Below are 18,369 nucleotides of genomic sequence, written 5' to 3'. Positions count from 1 at the left end.
TTTATTTTTTATTTAAACCTTTTCACACCCTGTGACACAATCTATGTCACTTATTATGAGTAGGTTAAAAAGCGCTGGAGAATGACAAATAATCTGAGGTTTGTTTGTTTTGCCCATTGGGCAGGCCGGGTAAGACTATGTAGAAGGATGTAGATACTTTTCTGTGTGATGTGCTTTTTTCCTTCCCTGTGCCTGAGTTCGCAGACCTACTGTGAATAGACTTAACTTGCCAATAAAGAGGGCTTTAGTGCTGTTCTCTGCAGTTCTGACTGTAATAAGTCCAATTTAGGTTATTGGTGCTTCTGGCCAATCAACTTATAGCTTGAAACAAGTGATAGATAGCAGGATATGGAAACAAAATGGTTCTCTGTGCAGGCAAATTCCCTGTGAAGACATTATGAAAGTTGGGTTTCCTGGTAATCGGCACAGTTCATTTCTATGGAAAAATACATGTATTTCAGGAATTACCTCCTTAAAAAAGGAAAGGAAGGAATTTTTTTTTTAAATTTTGGGTTATAAGAGCAAACACAGCCTGAATTGCACCTTAGTCAGCGTCTCTTGATTTTCAGTTTGACTGCACTGGAAACAATGCTGTCCGAATACCATGCAACCATAGAGATCACAGAAAATGTAGAGCTCAAGAGTGCTGGACAAATAAAACCGCCACAGGGCAACATACTTGTTTTCACAGCTAATTTACTTGTTATCACTTATAACACACAATCATGAAAATAGAACTACAAATGGGATATGACAGTGACTGCGTGCTTGAAGATAGATTCACATTCAATCCAAGGTGGGTGCAGGACAACTCCAAAGGAATGCAGAGTTGACACTGTGGAGACTGTTGACTCACTCCCCCAAATAAATGTCAAGCAACAGTCAAGCCTATAAGAGACCCCTCACTGTGACCTAGAGTTTTTCCACTCCTGCTGAGGGCGCAGCTATACAGGGTCTCTCCTGGAAGCAAATCTGAAGAAACATCCAGCAGCAGGTGCTCCTTCATTTCCAGACCAAGCAATGAAATGGGTGGAGTCAAAAGGTAAATAACCGTCTTTATAGTGACTGTATATATAATGTAATTTGTCATTTACCAGTACCATGCAAATTATTACATTTACTCAATCATAACGCATAATGAAAATGTTCAATGTCTGATTGTATTCCAGAAATATCCTTCTGTATTCATTGTGCTGCTGCTATGTGATCCCAGAATATCTTTGCACAGGACTTCATTCTCAGAGTGAGTAGTCCTCTGCGGTGAGATAACAATGACAAAAAACAAAAACTGTGGAGAAACAAATTACCAGTGCAGTGCATTGCTGCAAAGGTGAGCAATTGCATACTGGTTATCAGTAAGTGTCAACATTAAACATACATACATATGGTAATCATACTGGTTAATTTGTACCTGTGACTGCTGTTGAAGCATGTGTTCTTCTTGACATACTGAATAACTGTGCAGTTTTTCCTTTTTTACTTGTACATATGCACTGAGGTATTTTTTTTAGCTGTTTCTCTTTTATAAGATAAAATCTGCTAATTGACACTTAGTAAGACACTTATTATATGACTACACTGTTTCATGCTTCTGCTCTTATCTATGCTCTACATCATGTTTCGTGTGGTTTGTGCATCAGCACTAACATTGCTGGCTTAGGGAGTCCAGCTGTGTGCCTGCTTATCAATTTGCACTGATTGGTGAAACTTGGAAATGCATTGACAGATACATTTCTCGCAAAACATATTAACAGTGTTAGATGTGTAATACAATCCTGGCCCCTGACATGGCAAATGGAGAAATGAAGAATCTGTTGTATGTAAACCATTTATTCAAACTTGATAAAGACCTTTAACTTCCTGTCCAGATGTGCAAGAACAGGCAAATCTAGAGCTTAAGTGTTAAAGAGGAAACCACAAACAGAGAGAGATAGTCTAATATTTATTCAAGGCAGTGGTGCAGCTTTCTAAACACTGGGCTTTTATATCCTCCTTGCAACACACACACAAACACACTCACACACAGTCTCTCTCTCTCTCTCTCTCTCTCTCTCTCTCTCTCTCTCTCTCTCTCTTCGACTACTTACAGCCTGTTTTCTGTTTCCATGTTGCAGCTGTGAGATTTTCACCTCAAGTTGGTATTCATTTGGAGCAACAGTCCATGTGCCCTCAGATAAGTGTTGGAGAGGATCGTTTCCCAGGTGGATTCACAAAAACTTAGCATAGTTTGTCTTTTTAGTTGTTATTTGTTTATCTATTTTACATTTACCCTGCCAGGTCAAAACAAGCTACACAATACTAGTCTCATGTAACATGTTACAGAGCAACTTAAAAATATAATACAAATGTTCTATATTAAAAGTGAAACCATACAAATTAGTCTATTATTGCTAATAATCTGTACTATATAGTGTACGGGGGTGACACTGTCTCTCTGTGGACATGTTTTAGGAATACTTTAATAGCATAATATAAAATAAAAGATGAAGTATTGGTGCTTCCCCATGGAAAATGATCACTCAAGATCCTGAGGGACTATTGCCTGACCTCTAAGATGATTTAAAATGTAACCTCTCTTCTGTCCCTATGCCCTTAGGATTTTATATTATGTCCCAGTTCCACATTGCTGAGCTGGCAAGAAGGGGCACTGTAAAGAAGGTTATTGGATCATCTCCTCAGCATGTTGCTTATCAAATAGGCCCAGCATTCAACTTCAGAATCAACACAAGGTAAGGGTTGTGTGAGTGAAGACTGACACCTAGTGGTAGAGCTGGTATAACCCTGTTTACCCTGTCCATGGTCCTGAATATCAAAGGCAGACCACACTTCCGCCGTCACGTTTCTTCTATAATGACACTTAGAATGATACAACACAAACATTACGTTTTATATGATGAAATATATGATTTGACCATCATGAAAAGAATAAGTATTTCCTCTGACAATAGCAGATGATCCAGTGCACATTATAAATCCCTTGCCTATTGGAATACTGATTTTTAATGGGAAATTGTAAGTTGGGTTCCATAATAGTCCATCCTCTGTGTTTCAGATCAGCTTATCCCCTGGGACTACCGGAGGAGTTCGCGTTTGTGGCTGTGCTGCGGATGAGTGCCGGCACCGTCAGTAAAAACTGGAATATCTGGCAAATGCAGGATTTGAATGGCGACGAGCAGCTGGCTGTCAGACTCAACGGGGAGTCGAAGTCTCTGGAGTTTACGTTCACGGCGCTGGGCAGTGCGAGGCAGACTGTTGCTTTCAGCCCTCTGGCGTCTCTGTTCAATGATCAGTGGCACAGAGTCCTGCTGGACGTCCGCAGGCTCTCTGTTACCCTCTTGGTCGACTGTGTCGTGATTGGGTCTCAGAGCACACCCCCCCGGCAAAAAGTCAGCCTGGATGGGTTCACGTTGATAGGAAAACTCAAGGACAACCCAGTGATGGCAATCCCGGTATGTCTGTTATCTCACCGAGCTTCTGCAACTGCAAACTGTTTCTGCCACAGTACTAAAGTTCACCCAAGCAACACAGAGAGGACACATTATTAGACTATGTCCATTTTGTGACACTTAATATTTGAAGCCTATTTCACTAAATTTCTAATAAAAACATTAAGACTTGATTATTGATTATTATTATTAGTATTACTATTATTATTAGTAGTAGTATTATTTATTCTTAATTATTTATCTTAAAAAATACATATAATGACTTTACCATTTTATTATTACTGTTACTATTATATTACTATTATTTATTCTTAATTATTCATTATTTATTTATTGATAATCTTATCAATAAAAATATTGAATACTCTCAACTTACTTCGGATTCGAAGGCTATAATTCTACTCTCCCCACACACACTTTCCTGCGGGGACTCCACGACATGCAAAAGCCCTGGGATCCCTGCGTTTTCTCACCGTCCTGCTTGGTTTGTCTCTGCCAATGCCCAGTGGCCACTAGTTACGGCAGAGCACAAGTCAGCTGTCTTTGCATTCAGGCTCCACCGACAAATATTTGGGATTTGTTGCAGGTTGCGGCGAAGAACACGAAGGCGTCCTGCATTGGGCTGCCACACCATGCAGCTCGGGTGCATGGCTCCCAAAGACTCCGCATGAGCCCCTGTGGGGTGAATGTGATAAACGCTGTGCTAGTGTTAATGTTTCTTGTTTATTCTGCTTTTCTGCCTTTCTCGTACGCTGCAAATCTGCACGACGAGGTTTTAATTGTTAAATGGAAACTGCTCTTGAAACTTGTTCCAGGAAGAGGTTGCGACACTGTTGGGCTATTTCTGTTAGTTCTGTTATGGTGATAATTATCTAATGTGTTGTTTCTCTTGGTTTATTTATCAAGTTTGAACTCCAGTCAATGCTGATTCACTGTGATGTGATGCGCGCCAGGAGCGAAGCTTGCTATGACCTCCCAGCCAGGACATCGGTAAGAATAAAAGCTTAATGAGCCTCAACCTGAGTCTTCAGTTTGAGGCTGTGGTACTCATGAAAATTTACATTACAAGACATGAGGTCATCAGTTTAAAAATATAAAATACTGAGGAGCCCAATCAGGGAAATAAAATCAAGCAGCATCCAAACTGTGCAAGAAAAACTGGATCTTGTTCCCACATAATCATCCTCACCAGACATTTTCTTTTTTACCAGAGTACAGACTTAAATTTGTCACACCAGGAATATAGTTAAAATAAAGTCATTGGGTCCCATCAGAAGTTAAATAACCCGCTGATCCTGCCTATTGGTGGTGTCTGGGGTGTGGCCCCTCCCCGTGGTGTCCCCTCTGCAAACCCTCCAATGGCTTCCTGTAACATTGTCATTGTATGAATAAACATGAGCCCCTGGAGGTTGTGGGAGCACAGACGGTCTAGATAGCTGGAGGGGATTCAGTTGGGTTGTTTTGTCGGGGGCTCCTTCAGCCCAACAATTCCCAGAGAAAGGACTACAACTTTTACCTTTCCTGCCCACGGGGAGATCATGGCTCAGGCCCCCAGCGTTAGAGGGCCACTTCTGCTGCTGCTCCTGCAGCTTGTCCTTATTTGCTCCGCTCAAGTAAGACTTATGTTTCTCTCTCTGTTTGTGCTCTCTCTGTTTGTCTCTATAGACTGATGTGGCCGAGGTGCAGGTGAGTGTTCTCCTGGTGCTAGTCCTAAATAACAAGATCCATTTATAGTTGTGGTGAGATGCTGGAGTTGTTCTATTTGGTGAATGTATTGGACTGTCTAGAGAAAAGTAAGGTGCGCCTTCTTTTGTCTGGAGTTTTCCTTCTAAACCTTTACATTTCCAAAGTGCAATCTATTGCTGTCATATTTCTGCCAGTAGAAATCATCTCTATGGCTGAAAGCTATTTCAGTATATCCAAGAGGCAGGCTTGTTGTCTAGCAACTTACAATAAGGCGGTGCACCTGCTCTCATTTTTTCATATTGTCTGTGTAGCAAAATGGCAATGTAGGACAGGACAAACATTGGTAGGGTTGTCTTCAGAAATATAAGCTGATATTTTATTATGGTATATTTATTATATTATTCAGAGGAATGATGGACCCGCTGGCCCTCCTGGACCTGCAGGTGTCCCAGGAATTGATGGCATTGCTGTAAGTGCTCTCATTTCTGTAATATTGTCCATATAATGCGCCGAGATACTTTGTCAGTAGTTCACTATCTTCTCTCTTTTGTTGCAGGGGGAGAGGGGAGCAGATGGCGAGGATGGTCCTCCTGTAATTATAACGTTTGATTAAAAATTTAAAATGATCTATCCCATTGCTTTTCACTGTAGAGCTTCCCCCTGAATTGTGTGTGTATGTGGAACCCTTTGTTTTTAGGGACCTGATGGAGATGCAGGCAAACCCGGCTCCTCAGGATTACCTGGAATTCCTGGAAATGATGTGAGTGCTCCATGTTTTATATTTCATGTCTTTGCTTCATTTCTGGCCACAATGAAACCTCAAACCTGCCAAGGGGTGGAACTACAAGGCGTGATCCTCCCACCTTATAGGTTATGTTTGCACTCATTAGTCTTGAGTGACCAATGATATTTCAGATTTAGAGGGGGGTCTTGGGCAAATGTGTGGAAAAAAATGTGAGGAATTCCTTAAACAGGATGAACAAATCCAAATTTCCTTAGTAACAGGGTAAACCAGGACCTGAGTGTAATTAACTTTGGCTCCTTTCTGAGTTTAAAGGAGGGTTAGGAAAACATCCTAACATAATACTGGTGCTGATGATAGCCTGACGAAGTGGGGCTGTGGGTGAATTTAGTCCAACTTAAAGGTTTAGGTAGATAAAGTGTCAGTTCATATTCAGCACATTCAGAATATGGTGTTATAAACTACCATTAGATATATTGGTTATATGCATTATGGTTCATTGGCTGTGTTTTACCTGGATACATGAACCAGGAGTCTGGAAACAATAGCAGCTTTGTTGGCTGCTGTTGGTATCTCCTGTTGAGAATCCTCAAAACAGTGTGGAATGATTTCTTTCAATGGGCTTGTTTGAAATGAGCCAGAGGAATGCTGCTCTCTGCTTGGTCTGCACTCTGGGAGCTTTGCCCTCTGCCCTGGTGCTGACTTTTCCTGCATGTCTGTTAAGTTGAACACACTCTCGTGGACACTTTAATTTTAATGTGGCTGACAACGTGAAGCAGAAGTGCAGTATAGATTGAAACAATTTAGAGGGGGTGGTTATAGTCAAGTTAATCCCATTTATGGATACATAAGACTCCTCCCACTGGAGTATGATTGTGTTATGATGTAATATTATGGAGATCTGATGCTGAATTCAGAAATATTAACAGTGAGAAAAAAAAAATTGGCTGCTGAGGCAGTAGGTGCATTTAACCTGCCCATGATTTTTCAAATATAAGGTGAAAAACTACAGACATTGAAGTGCTCCAAGCTTTGTTATGATGTATTAGTTAAGCCTGATATCTCCTCTCTGCAGGGTTTGACCGGCCCCGTTGGAGATCCTGGGCCTGACGGTCCACCCGGACAGAAAGTGAGTGACTAATGAGCCTTTTCTTCTCTGCTTTAGAGACTGTCAGTGAAATGGTGCCAAGCTGCTGTCCAGTCTTCTGGCATGGCAGCGAGAGCCGCAGTGCATAAACCAATTCCTCATGACAAATGAGACTTAATCCTGCAAGTCTTCTGTGTAATCTCCGTGGGGAATGAAGCCCCGACATTGGTCCTCATTAGGCTAAACATTGCTGGGTCAAATGTGCCCAGCTCAGTCATGTGATGAGCTGGGGGAATGTTAACTGGGACCGTCTGCAGGCTCACACAGCTGAATTTCACCTCAACACAGTATTTCAGTATTTGTCTTAAAGTCTGTCTGTGTATCTCATGTGTTTATCTTCATTCTTTAGGGTGAACCTGGAAAACCTGGACCTCGTGGGTCAGCTGTGAGTAGCATTTCCCTCCAAGCCCGTCAGTACATCAACCACGAATGTCTGGAAAATCTTTCTTATCTTGTGTACATCAAATTATATATGTATCACACTAATCATACTATATATGTCTCTCCTTAGGGTGTTGGCCCAGATGGACCCCCTGTAAGTCTTTTGTTTATACTACACAATCAACACCACACTTTACATGACATTTTGGTAGTCTTTATCAAAGTTGTGTTAATATTGAATGCCTGAAATGTGACATTGTACAGGGACCACCCGGGCCTGGAGGACTTCCAGGTGAAGTGGGAAAAGTTGGACCACCTGTAAGTAGAGCGTTACTGTGTTTTAAATAAGAATTACAAAATGGATGTATTTGTCTTCATGCCATGATAACACAAGTGGAAGTCAGTCCAAGCTGAAGTTAAAACGACTGCATGTAGGTGAGGCCACGTTCACTGAATACACCAACGATATCACTGCAACCTGTCTACAGATGATTTCAAATATCTTCCGTCATTACAAAGTCATTATTTGATCTGAATAACACAATGCATCTGTGCAGCACTGGACGCTGTAGTGCCAGTGAACTGAAAGAAACGCTGCCCCTGAACCGTGACAAATCTACGACGACATCTGTCCATACACTGATGATGTAATCAGTCAGACAGTTCTGGATTTCACCGACTTGACATTTAAACATTTTCTAGTCAGACTGAAGATAAGGTGGACTCGGGATTTTAAGACCCTTTTCACACATTCTTAGAAAACTTAAAAATTGATTTACAGTGAGAAAATCTACACTTAATATAAAATATTCAGCATTTCATCTGAATAAATTGCCTCAAGAGTAATTTTTATTGGTATTTTTCATATCCAAGAATTTATCTGTACTTTCTAGTTAAGATTTACATTTGACTTATTTTTTTTCTAATTTTTTGCCCTTTGGCTATAATTTCCTGGATCAACTTACACTGGCTTTCATACCAGTTATATGAATATATTATGAGTACACAGTTATAGCTACAGTCTGGGTTTGGCACATTTCACCATGTGTACTGATAAAAGTCAGTGTGTCTCAGAGCATTTAAATCATCTGTAACTAGAAATGAAGGAATGTGGTCTGCCAGACTAAATTCCCCTCAATTACTATTTGCAAATAGGCCAAGTGAACCAACATTTGAAATGTTAAGCATCAAAAGTCTGATAGTGTTAAAAAATACATGAACATGGTAGTAAATGAATAGTTACAGGCTTATTTTGATGCTTTGGTACAAATCTGTATTTTTTTCTGTAGCAGGATGCTTGATGAACTGAATTGTTGATGTTTATGCACAGTGCATTGTGTTTTTTTTGTTTTTTTTTGACACCTTTTCTGTCTCTTCCACAGGGGGCCATGGGTGTGATAGGACCACAGGGACCTCGTGGACCAACAGGCCCCAGAGTAAGTGACACAGCTTCATTTGACGTCTCACAAGATTTGCCAGTGATTCCATTTGACTTTTATATTTCACAAGGGAAAGAACATGATGCGAGCACAAAATTAATTTGGCCTTGTTGGTGATGCCTCCAGTGCACACAGCTGTTCTTCCTCTGGTGATTTACAAGCTCCTTAGGGCCTTTGTGATGTTGATGGCTTACAATATGAAAATGCTCACATGCTTACATGCATTTCCTCTCAATTTCAGGGTGCAGCTGGAATGCTTGGCAGTACCGACCTGGTAAAACTTTGTTTTCTGGAGATTTCCCTGCAGAAAATATCAGTCAGTGTATTTTCTAACTCTTATGTTCTAACTGTTTTGTTGTATAGTGTCCAAACGCTTGTCCACCTGGGACATCTGGACATCCTGGCCTCCCTGGCATGAAGGTAAGTAGTGGAGTTAAAGTGTTTTGTGTCACACTAAAATCATGTTAGTAGATATACAGTAGTGTTCCCAGATATACAGTAGTGTGTTTAATTGATGCTCTTTTTATACTCTGTACCTTTCCAGGGCCACAAAGGTGTAAAAGGTGAAGCAGGAGAACCTGGGAAACAAGGGCACAAGGTAAAATATGTCCTGTTTGTCAACTATTTCTGCTCACATGAAATATTTTATCCTGTACATCAACAAAGTGAATTTATTGCGACATGAAGCTGCATAAATAGTTACTTCAAAACACCACAACTGTCACACACGCCACAACGTTCCGCATCAGATAAAAATTATCCACGACTTAAATGTAAAGAATGATTCGCAGCACCTTGGAGACTGGTATTATTTGTGCTGCTCTATTTCAAGAGGGAGTGATACATGCCTGTGTGTAATGCCTCTGACTCTTAATGCACGGAGGATGATTTATTTGAAATGATGTTCAAGCACAACTACCCTCTCCCCGTAATGTGTCCATGCACTATATAAATGGAAATGAGTCTGGGCCTATCTCCCTTTATCACCCTGTGCCAGGATATGATTTACTGTCAGTCTGCGCTCCGTCCCGGAGAATGATTTTCTCCATCGCTGAAAGTTTCATTTGAGCTGCTTTTTGTCTGTTTTCCATTCACAAATTCACAAATAGAAAAATGTTTACTGTTAACAATAGAATAACCAGATGTTATGTGAAAGTCTATTATTTTATGATATTAAAAAAGGGAAAGAATTGAAATATAAAATAAGTATGTATTTGAAAGATTGCACAACGGCATATGGTTGCATTGCGTGGCTCAGTTTATATACGAAAACATGCAGAACACTCACTTTGTCTCTGAAATGAGCAGAAACAATGACATGTTCTAGTAATTACATATTACACATAAATAAATGAATAAAAAAACAGGTTTTTATTTATTTGTTTATTTTTAAACAAGCCACCAGAGATTGAAGACATGAATCATTCAGCAGTCTGGCAGAGTCAGACTTTCCTCTTTGTCCTTTTAAGAGACTGAAAACATTGTCTCCATTAGAAGAAAATAGATTCTGAATAAATTTTTTTTTTAACATCAGACAATCAGGCAGAATCAAGACAATGTTGGTCTGTGATGTAAACAGCTGCTGACCTGTTTGACCTTTTTGTTGTGCAACATTTGCTGATCAGCGATCTATTGTTTACATGTCTTAATATCCAGTTCTCATACACATAATTAAAAGAAGAAATTGCCTTTTTAACAATAGAGAATGTGCACAGCCTCAGACCGACACTGTTATTTATCTTAATGGATATGCCTCCTCAGGTCTACCACAGAGTCCGCATATAAATTACTTGTAATTTGAAAAGCAGGAGAACGGTAATTTGGAGTTAAATCATCTGCTTTTGAAGAAGAAGTGGGTATTAAACACATCTCAGACTGGCTGCGTCATTCTCTATTCAGCACATGGTTGACAGGAGCAGGCTGTGTGAGAGTTTTTGGAAAAGAAAAAGAGGCCACTTGCATCATGTGTTAGGATGTAGTTTCGCTTTTATAATGTAGTTATATTTGCTACTCATTGTTTCATCTGATTGACTTTGTGCTGTTTTTCTTCACTCAGGGTGAAGAAGGAGAGCAAGGAGGTTCGGGAGAGGTCGGATCCCAAGGACCAATGGTTAGATACGATGTTTATTAGATGATATTTTAGTCCCTTTCAAGTTACAGTTTGTTCTTCACCGTGTCAGTTTCTCATTTATCTGCTCGCTGATGCACCTGTTGGATCTGTTGTTATTTTAGGGCCCACAGGGAATTCGTGGAGCCATGGGAATGATAGGCTCCAAGGGAGAGATGGTAAGCCTGTTTATGATTTTTAAGCCCGTGGTAGCCATCATATGCTTCAGATTCCTCCTGAATTATGACTACTGTCATCTATTACTGTAAAATCCTTTAAACAGATCATAATACCAATACTAACGTTGTTTTCTGGCAGGGAGCTCGAGGTCTTGATGGAGATCCCGGTCCCCAGGGTGTTGCGGGAGCAACTGTAAGTTTGTCCCACAATTAAATGCTTCTGTTTTAAAGCACATGTGATCTGTATGAGTCATTTATAAAGACTCCTTGCGTCATTTCAGGGGGATCAAGGTCAGAGAGGTGTGATGGGTGAGCCTGGGCCTAAAGGTGAAACGGTCAGTAGACACACCTCCTCATCCTGGACATAAACATTTTCAAATGTCAAAAATAAATGTTTTATATGGATGAACCATATTGTTGCTGTGTTGTTCAGGGTGTTCAAGGGCCAAGAGGAATCACAGGCTTGCCAGGTCCCAAAGGAGAGGCTGTGAGTGTCTAATTAATGATGACAAATAAAAATATTTTTCACATATATTTTGTGCAAACAACTCATTTTATTTTGTCCATTTTATCACCAGGGTTTACCAGGGGTGGATGGTCGCGAGGGTATTCCTGGGATGCCGGGAGCAAAGGTAGAGCGTTAATTGTAATGATTTATTTATTAAACTACTACTAAAAAAAAAACAAGGCTTGGCTATTTTGTTGTCTGGAGCAGTATCAGCTTCAGTTTTTCACTGTCTGTTTCCCTGCAGGGAAACATTGGGAAGCCTGGCGTTCCTGGAGAGGTTGGACTTCAGGGGCTTCCTGTGAGTATGACCTTTAACCCCAAACTGTCAAGACTGACTCCGATTGGATGCACCAGAGTAAACTCCGCAGGAGCAGTTTAAAGCACCAAAGCTCCTGCGTGCTGCAGAGCATTACTCTTCTCCACATCTGTATTGCAGCAACAAGCATCAGACAAAGGAATTATTTTCTCATAGTTTCTATGTTACAATAAAGCCAACCTGTTTTCTGTACATGAACGTTTCAGGCGAATACTATTTGAATCCCACCCCACTGTGATGTTAAGTACATACACCAGGCTGTGCTGTGAGACAGTGTTTACTGTTCTCCTTGGGTGTAAAGTGTTTCCAGCCCTCTAATCTGTGATTAGTCTAATGAAGGGTACTAATGAGGATCAGTTGGCAAATATAAACACCCTGATTGTTGCAGCAATAGGAACTAATCAATAAGATTTTGTCCGGTTAAAAGTCATTACCTGATTTAAATACTTAAATACACTTTTTTCACCTCAACCTCATTTGGCTCAAAAGCTCCAACAAATATATTTTTTCCACTAAGGCAGCCTTCTTCATGCTCCTGTGTTTCTTACAGGGAGGTGAATTCCCTCTCAAGAAAGACATTTGCTGTTGGAAATATTTCTACTTTGTTGTAAGAGCTTGTTCTCCTTGTTGCTGTTGTATCTCCTCAAGACATGTTCTGTGTTTTTAGGGTTTGCCTGGTGCACCTGGACCAAAAGGCTTGAGTGGCCCTAAGGTTATTTGTTTTATCATTTATAAAAATCTTTTATGTTGTTTCTTGAATTTACTTTTTTTTTTTCTTAAATTGTCAGACTTTGACATTTTGGTTGTTTTTGTGCAGGGAGATTCTGGTCAACCAGGCCTCCCTGGAACAATGGGACCTGCCGGTAAAACAGTAAGTATGAGCTGCGTACAGGATGTTGAACCACTGCCCTGGTCTTTGTCAACACTGTTGTGCCACTGTGTTATTTTACTGACAGGGTGAGCGTGGAGAACAGGGAGAGGTGGGACCTGTTGGACCCATCGGTGAGCCTGTGAGTATTTTTCTCAGCTGAATATCTGTTGTCTTTGATTTGCTTATATTTTAAATCTAAAGTCAATCAATTTCTTTCTTATCATTTTCTCTTCTGCTACAGGGAAGTATAGGAGAGCAAGGCCCTTTAGGTCCGGCTGGCAAGCCAGGTGCCAGGGTAAGTTATAAACACAAGCACAATTTAGATTTTAAGTGATTTATTTCTGTTTTAAAAAATGTATTTTTTTTCATAGCTTTATTTTGAATATAAATGTAAATATAAAAACCTGAGTTACATATAGTGAAAAACCTCTAATAGAATCCATACACAGGGAGAGATATTTTTGATACTTTGAATGAAAGAATGAAAGAAGCTGAGAAGGACTGAAGCCTCAGAGTGTGCAGTCCTGGCTGTTGTTCCACTGGAATGTCTCAGAGAATAGACTGAGCCTGGATCTCACATGGGGTCTATTTTCACAGTAAGGGGAGACTAGAAAGCAGCAGGCTGAATGAGTCCTCTGTTCTCCTGGCATTCCTGAGACAGTCGGCCAGTGATCAAAGAGGGAATGGCACACACCAACACAGCAATGCTAAGCTTTTATTAGCTCAATGTGTTGACACATCACATCCTCACTTTCAAACTGGAGTAATTTACTGTAACTGTTGATATCTGTGCACCGTCAGCGATGCTAACAGGTGTTGTGCTTTATGAAATAGTTTAAGTGCATTGTTTTGTCTTTTAAAAGGCTGCTGTGGATCTCAGCATATTTTGTAATAATCCTACTTAGATGTTTCCACTCATTAGATGTTGCATGTTATTTATCACAGGGACCCAAAGGTGACCCTGGCCTCCCTGGTCTCCCTGGTCCTCCTGGCCTTCCTGGGGTAAAAGGAGAGCGGGTAAGAAACCACCACAGTCCCATTCAGAGACATTTTCAGGTTCAGGAGTATTGTCTTGAACAGTGAGTGAGATTAATGTTAAACAAGAAACAGCTGATTTTCTCCCTCTAGTGTGGTCGAGTCGTTAAGTTAATTAACACATTCTCTTTGTTTCTTATTACAGGGAGAACGAGGAGAAGCAGGATCCAAAGGAGAGCAGGTATGAAATCCTGATACAAAGTGATTCTGTCTTAATAGTAGTGCTGCATAACAAATCTCAAGTGTGTTGCTTTGTGTGAATCATTTCCACACTGTTTTCATAGGGAGCACAAGGTGATGAGGGAAGCCCTGGCGACAAAGGGGATCTTGTAAGTTGTTAAACCAGCACCGTTCATTTAACTTACTTTAACTACTCCGCAATTTAATTCACAATAGAATCTCACCAGAGTGCAAATGTCCCTGACTCATCCTCTGTGTTTAATCGATGGTGTCATAGGGTGACCAAGGAGAGCCTGGAGCTAAAGGAGAGGTGAGTTCAGACAGATTATTTCTCCCTGGTATCTTTTTTTTCCCCTGTGGTGTCAAAACATTGAGGAAGTGCTGCGGTTTTGTAATATTCTGGTCTGGTGCCTAATTTCCCGTCAAGGTCGGTAACCCTGGCGAACCTGGCAGAAGAGGCCCTGAGGGAAGTCGGGGTCAGCCTGGCATCGAGGGGCCACCTGGCTCACCTGGACCCCGGGGCATGCAGGGGAACAGGGGTTCACCTGGAGTCAGAGGGTCCCAGGGACCTGCGGTATGTCCGAGAGCACACACTTCAAGTGCGTGAGGATGACAACAATACCTGAGCAGCAGAATGAGAGTGCGAAGGAAACGAGCCAAGCGACCAAGTGTCTGTAACTTAAACTGTGAGGCCTAATGGTTTTCATTTAACAGTAAGACTTTTAAGAGAGGGTAGCAAAAAACAATGGAAATGGTGATTTTCATCATAACTGAACTGATCAGATCTACACCTAAAGAATCGTCACTAGCACTTATTGCTGCGCTAACGCTTCTTATCGCACTTAACCTTGATTGTTCCCCTTTCTGTAAGTCGCTTTGGATAAAAGCGTCTGCTAAATGACTAAATGAAATGAAATGAAATGAAATGATTATGTTAAGTAATCATTTCCCCCCCCCCCCCGTGTCCTGTACAGGTATCACTTCATGTTTTACTTTCAAACAAATTCACAGATCCACGCTAGATCCATCTAATGCTTATCTTCCTAAAACCTGTGAAGGATTATGGTCAGGAGGATACAGGGGGCTAATTTTTTTTGGAAGTTCTTCCTTCTTAAAGTCTACAGAACATATTTCAAAAGATACTTAGGTGGAGGCCATTATTAGGCCCCTCTGGATTGGATGCTTCTCCCTGCACACTTTTATCTTTGTCCTTCTTTTATTTTTAACTTGCGCAAATAAACTTTAAAACTCTAAACCCCAATATTTATAGCAGCAGCAAATTAATCAAAACACAAGAGCAAAATGCTCTGAATATGTTGCCTTTTTTTTTATTTAATTAAAAATGTTTGCACCCACTGGAGGTTTCAGTGTAGGAGTCGAATCTGCACCTGCTCCAGGCTCACCCGCACTCTGACATTGAAAAAAAAAGCTGTAGTGAAAGCAAGTCAATAAAAAAGAGGTATGCTGTTTTCACTTGGTAACAGTCGTGTGGAGTCTTGACGTAAATGTCTCGGACACTGTAATAAAACCTATTAAGTCATCTTTTTCTTTCCAGGGTAAAGAGCCAAGTGATCAGCACATCAAACAAGTTTGCATGCGAGTCATGCAAGGTAAGACAGATAGGCCTTCGACCCCATTTATCATCCCTTTGTGCCTCATTTCTTGACTTTAATGTTCCCCAGAATGTCTCATTACACAGCCACACGTAGAGCCGCCCCTCTGCCGTTTCATTGATCAGGGCGGTTGCCGAGTACTCTGAAGTTCAAAAAGGGAAGGTCTCATAACCAAAACATGAAATAAGCTTCAGCCTTTGTTTATTTGATGGATGAAATATTTCCTTCTCCGAGGTGTAGAAATGTTTCACTGAAGTCACGACCTCTGTTCTTTTCTTTTGCTCCTGCGTCTTCGCAACTCATCTCCTACACTCATGCCTTTTTTATACCCCGTGTGCTAAAAAATTAATTTCACCTCCAGCAGACCTGCACTTCCCGGCTTCGAGCAAAGAGTCTGCCTGGAAAGGGAATCTCGAAAAAAGAGCAGTTGAACAGCCACTGCATGAATTTTCATCAGCAGCCAGGAAACTGGAATCTTAAGTGCAAAGTACCATGCAGCACGGAGCCACGGGAGATTAATATTAGATCCTTTGCACCATGAACATACATTTTCTGTCGCTGATTGCTCGAAATAAAGAGTATTATCTTCTCTCTGCTCAATTTATGGAGGTTCTGTGGGAGAAGGTTGAAAAACAGGCGAAGCTCGAGGGATATCGTGACCACAGTTTCACCTCGCTCTGCTTCACTCTGAACTCAAGTACACGATCTGCTGGACCATCTTGCTTTAGGCATTCAGAAATGAGCTTTCATATGCTACAGCATGATTTATTACCAAGTGTTGTGTTTTAAAAAAAAAAATCCCTTGATAACAGTCAGCTACAACTGTTTAGAAACATTCAATGTGTTTCATCATTTTCCTCCTGCTGCGCTCCAACAGAACAGCTGGCCCAGTTAGCAGCCAGCTTAAGGAGGCCAGAGTCTGGTGTAGCTGGTTTACCTGGAAAACCTGGACCTCCAGGGCCTCCTGGGCCTCCAGGAGACAATGGCTTCCCTGGGCAGGGTGGAGCAAGAGGCCTTCCAGGACTCAAAGGGCCACCAGGACCTATAGGAGTGAAAGGACCTAAAGGTAAAAAAATGTATTGGCGGGTGTTGCTGCTGAAACAATGGCATGTTTATCAGTGTTTGATGTACACTAATATCTTCATGACGTAACACGTGTTACAGGTGAAATGGGAGACAGAGGCTCCAGAGGGCCCACTGCACGAGGACCTAAAGGTCAGCCAGGACATCCTGGACTTCCTGGTGAGTACATTTTGCATTTTAAATCCGTTCCTCCATCTTAAAGGGTAGGCAGTCATTTTTGTCATTTTTGTTGCTGTCATCAGTTGGGTTCTGAATGTGTTCCCAGTGTAAGAGATAAGAGACAAAAAGCCACACCCTCCTTGTTTGGTTTAAAAAGCTGATTTGACACTGATATCGAGTTCGGTAGGACTCTCTCGAAGGCCAGTATGAACAGGAAGAATGACCTCAGTAACCAAAACCTCCTTCACTGCATATAAAAGCACATGACTGTTGTGTGTGGATAGATGTGGACCTCTCTGAAATCCAGCAACTGGCATCCTAAAATGAATTTTGTGATCACAGGTGAGCCAGGCAAACCTGGCTACGGTCAGGACGGTCGAGACGGGCAGAGGGGACCTCCTGGTGTTCCTGGACAGCCCGGCGTGCCTGGGCCCCCTGGTGCAGCTGGTCCTAATGGTTACTGTGACCCATCAGCCTGCAACCTCCAACCAGGGGCCGCCCACCAGTCTCTGGATGTGAAGGGACCTGCAGGGAACTAAGAGCCGCTCTGGCAGAGACAGAAAGACTGGTGGACTATCTCCCCTGGGCACACAACATTTTTCACACCTTCTTCCCTTGGGCTGTGGTTGGTGAGGTTCCTTCGATCCATTAACCTCTAGTCTTGTGTGAATTATTGTGCCAGCCACATCTTCATCAGAGGGGGCCAGCAGTAAAAAAAAAACAAACCACAAAACATGGTTTTTGTGCTGTAAAAATCTAGCCCCTTCTGGTGTTTCTCTACGTGAAAGAGTTTTTGATATATTGAGGACAGTGCGATCACATTTCTGAGACGAAATGAAATGACCATAAATGTTTGTTTATCCCAGTCTCCTTGTACCTCTGTCTGCTTTTTCTTCTCCTGTTCTCCATTCACACTGTTTTCTCACATAAAAGCTCCTCCACTTTCTCACAGAGCGTTTCAGACCTAAAGCAAATCAGGATCAGGATTTTGTTTGGTTTTTTTCGGTTATTTTGTTCTGCATACGCAAATGCACCAGCAATACACCGGCAGAAAGCCTCTTTTTTAGTATCAAGTTTTGCATGTCTGACCAGGTTCTCGGCCCAGCAGTTCAAAATAAAGAGGAGACAGGATGAAAGTGTCATCAAGTCACACTGACTTCAGTTTATGTTGTAAATCTGTAAAAAAAAATATGTTTGAATTGTGGTTAATTATATTTCCTACAAAACAACCTGATGTGAGATTTTGCCTCATTGTACAGAATGACAGCAGAGTGCAGCTGTGCATACATGGAAATATATTTTAGGAATGAGGGAAACCCTCAGTAATGTGGGAAATAAAGACAACAACAGATTCAGTGTTGAATTTATTCTGTATACTGGAACCAGTCTGTGATGATATATGTTGTGCCAAATGTCAGGAAATGCAAAATCAGTGTTTTCAGTTGTTTTTCAAGAACTGTTCATCTAAAATAAAAAC

General features: G+C 41.3%; 2 protein-coding genes across 3 annotated transcripts; both read left to right on the top strand.

Moving 5' to 3' along the window:
• The first annotated feature begins 43 nt into the window (after positions 1-43).
• Positions 44-3,720, top strand: LOC139623051 (collagen, type XIX, alpha 1). The gene is made up of 5 exons (XM_071480896.1): positions 44-1,042; positions 1,170-1,243; positions 2,115-2,201; positions 2,597-2,729; positions 3,053-3,720. The coding sequence occupies exons 1-5, from the start codon at positions 1,026-1,028 to the stop codon at positions 3,543-3,545; spliced, it is 804 nt and encodes a 267-aa protein (XP_071336997.1). The 5' UTR covers positions 44-1,025; the 3' UTR covers positions 3,546-3,720.
• A 144-nt stretch (positions 3,721-3,864) lies between these two features.
• On the top strand, positions 3,865-18,243 carry col9a1b (collagen, type IX, alpha 1b). Of its 2 annotated transcripts, XM_071480894.1 has the most exons (34): positions 3,865-4,128; positions 4,353-4,436; positions 5,112-5,132; positions 5,539-5,601; positions 5,689-5,724; positions 5,830-5,892; positions 6,950-7,003; positions 7,371-7,406; positions 7,533-7,556; positions 7,667-7,720; positions 8,785-8,838; positions 9,083-9,115; positions 9,205-9,261; positions 9,386-9,439; positions 10,898-10,951; positions 11,074-11,127; positions 11,267-11,320; positions 11,409-11,462; positions 11,561-11,614; positions 11,706-11,759; positions 11,880-11,933; positions 12,619-12,663; positions 12,769-12,822; positions 12,908-12,961; positions 13,064-13,117; positions 13,768-13,839; positions 14,003-14,038; positions 14,142-14,186; positions 14,315-14,347; positions 14,465-14,611; positions 15,593-15,647; positions 16,528-16,716; positions 16,815-16,892; positions 17,235-18,243. In XM_071480894.1, the coding sequence occupies exons 1-34, from the start codon at positions 3,886-3,888 to the stop codon at positions 17,429-17,431; spliced, it is 2,313 nt and encodes a 770-aa protein (XP_071336995.1). In that variant the 5' UTR covers positions 3,865-3,885; the 3' UTR covers positions 17,432-18,243. The 2 variants fall into 2 exon arrangements, with proteins under 2 accessions (XP_071336995.1, XP_071336996.1); XM_071480895.1 differs by lacking the exons at positions 3,865-4,128; positions 4,353-4,436; positions 5,112-5,132 and adding an exon at positions 4,846-5,059.
• Positions 18,244-18,369: the final 126 nt, after the last annotated feature.

The sequence above is a fragment of the Trachinotus anak genome, unplaced genomic scaffold (genome assembly GCF_046630095.1).
Source record: "Trachinotus anak isolate AG129_WGS33_773 ecotype Australia unplaced genomic scaffold, CSIRO_AGI_Tana_v1 ptg000007l, whole genome shotgun sequence".
In the NCBI taxonomy this organism is placed as follows: Eukaryota; Metazoa; Chordata; class Actinopteri; order Carangiformes; family Carangidae; genus Trachinotus; species Trachinotus anak.
Note: the sequence above shows the minus strand (reverse complement) of the source record. Positions and strands in the feature narration are given on the sequence as shown.

Coding starts and splice junctions, on each gene's coding strand:
- LOC139623051 (XM_071480896.1), top strand. Junction 1,244..2,114: donor CACAGGACTTCATTCTCAGA/GTGAGTAGTCCT, acceptor TCCATGTTGCAG/CTGTGAGATTTTCACCTCAA. Junction 2,202..2,596: donor TGGAGAGGATCGTTTCCCAG/GTGGATTCACAA, acceptor CTATGCCCTTAG/GATTTTATATTATGTCCCAG.
- col9a1b (XM_071480894.1), top strand. CDS start 3,886: ATGCAAAAGCCCTGGGATCCCTGCGTTTTCTCACCGTCCTGCTTGGTT. Junction 7,557..7,666: donor TTGGCCCAGATGGACCCCCT/GTAAGTCTTTTG, acceptor GACATTGTACAG/GGACCACCCGGGCCTGGAGG. Junction 15,648..16,527: donor TTGCATGCGAGTCATGCAAG/GTAAGACAGATA, acceptor GCGCTCCAACAG/AACAGCTGGCCCAGTTAGCA.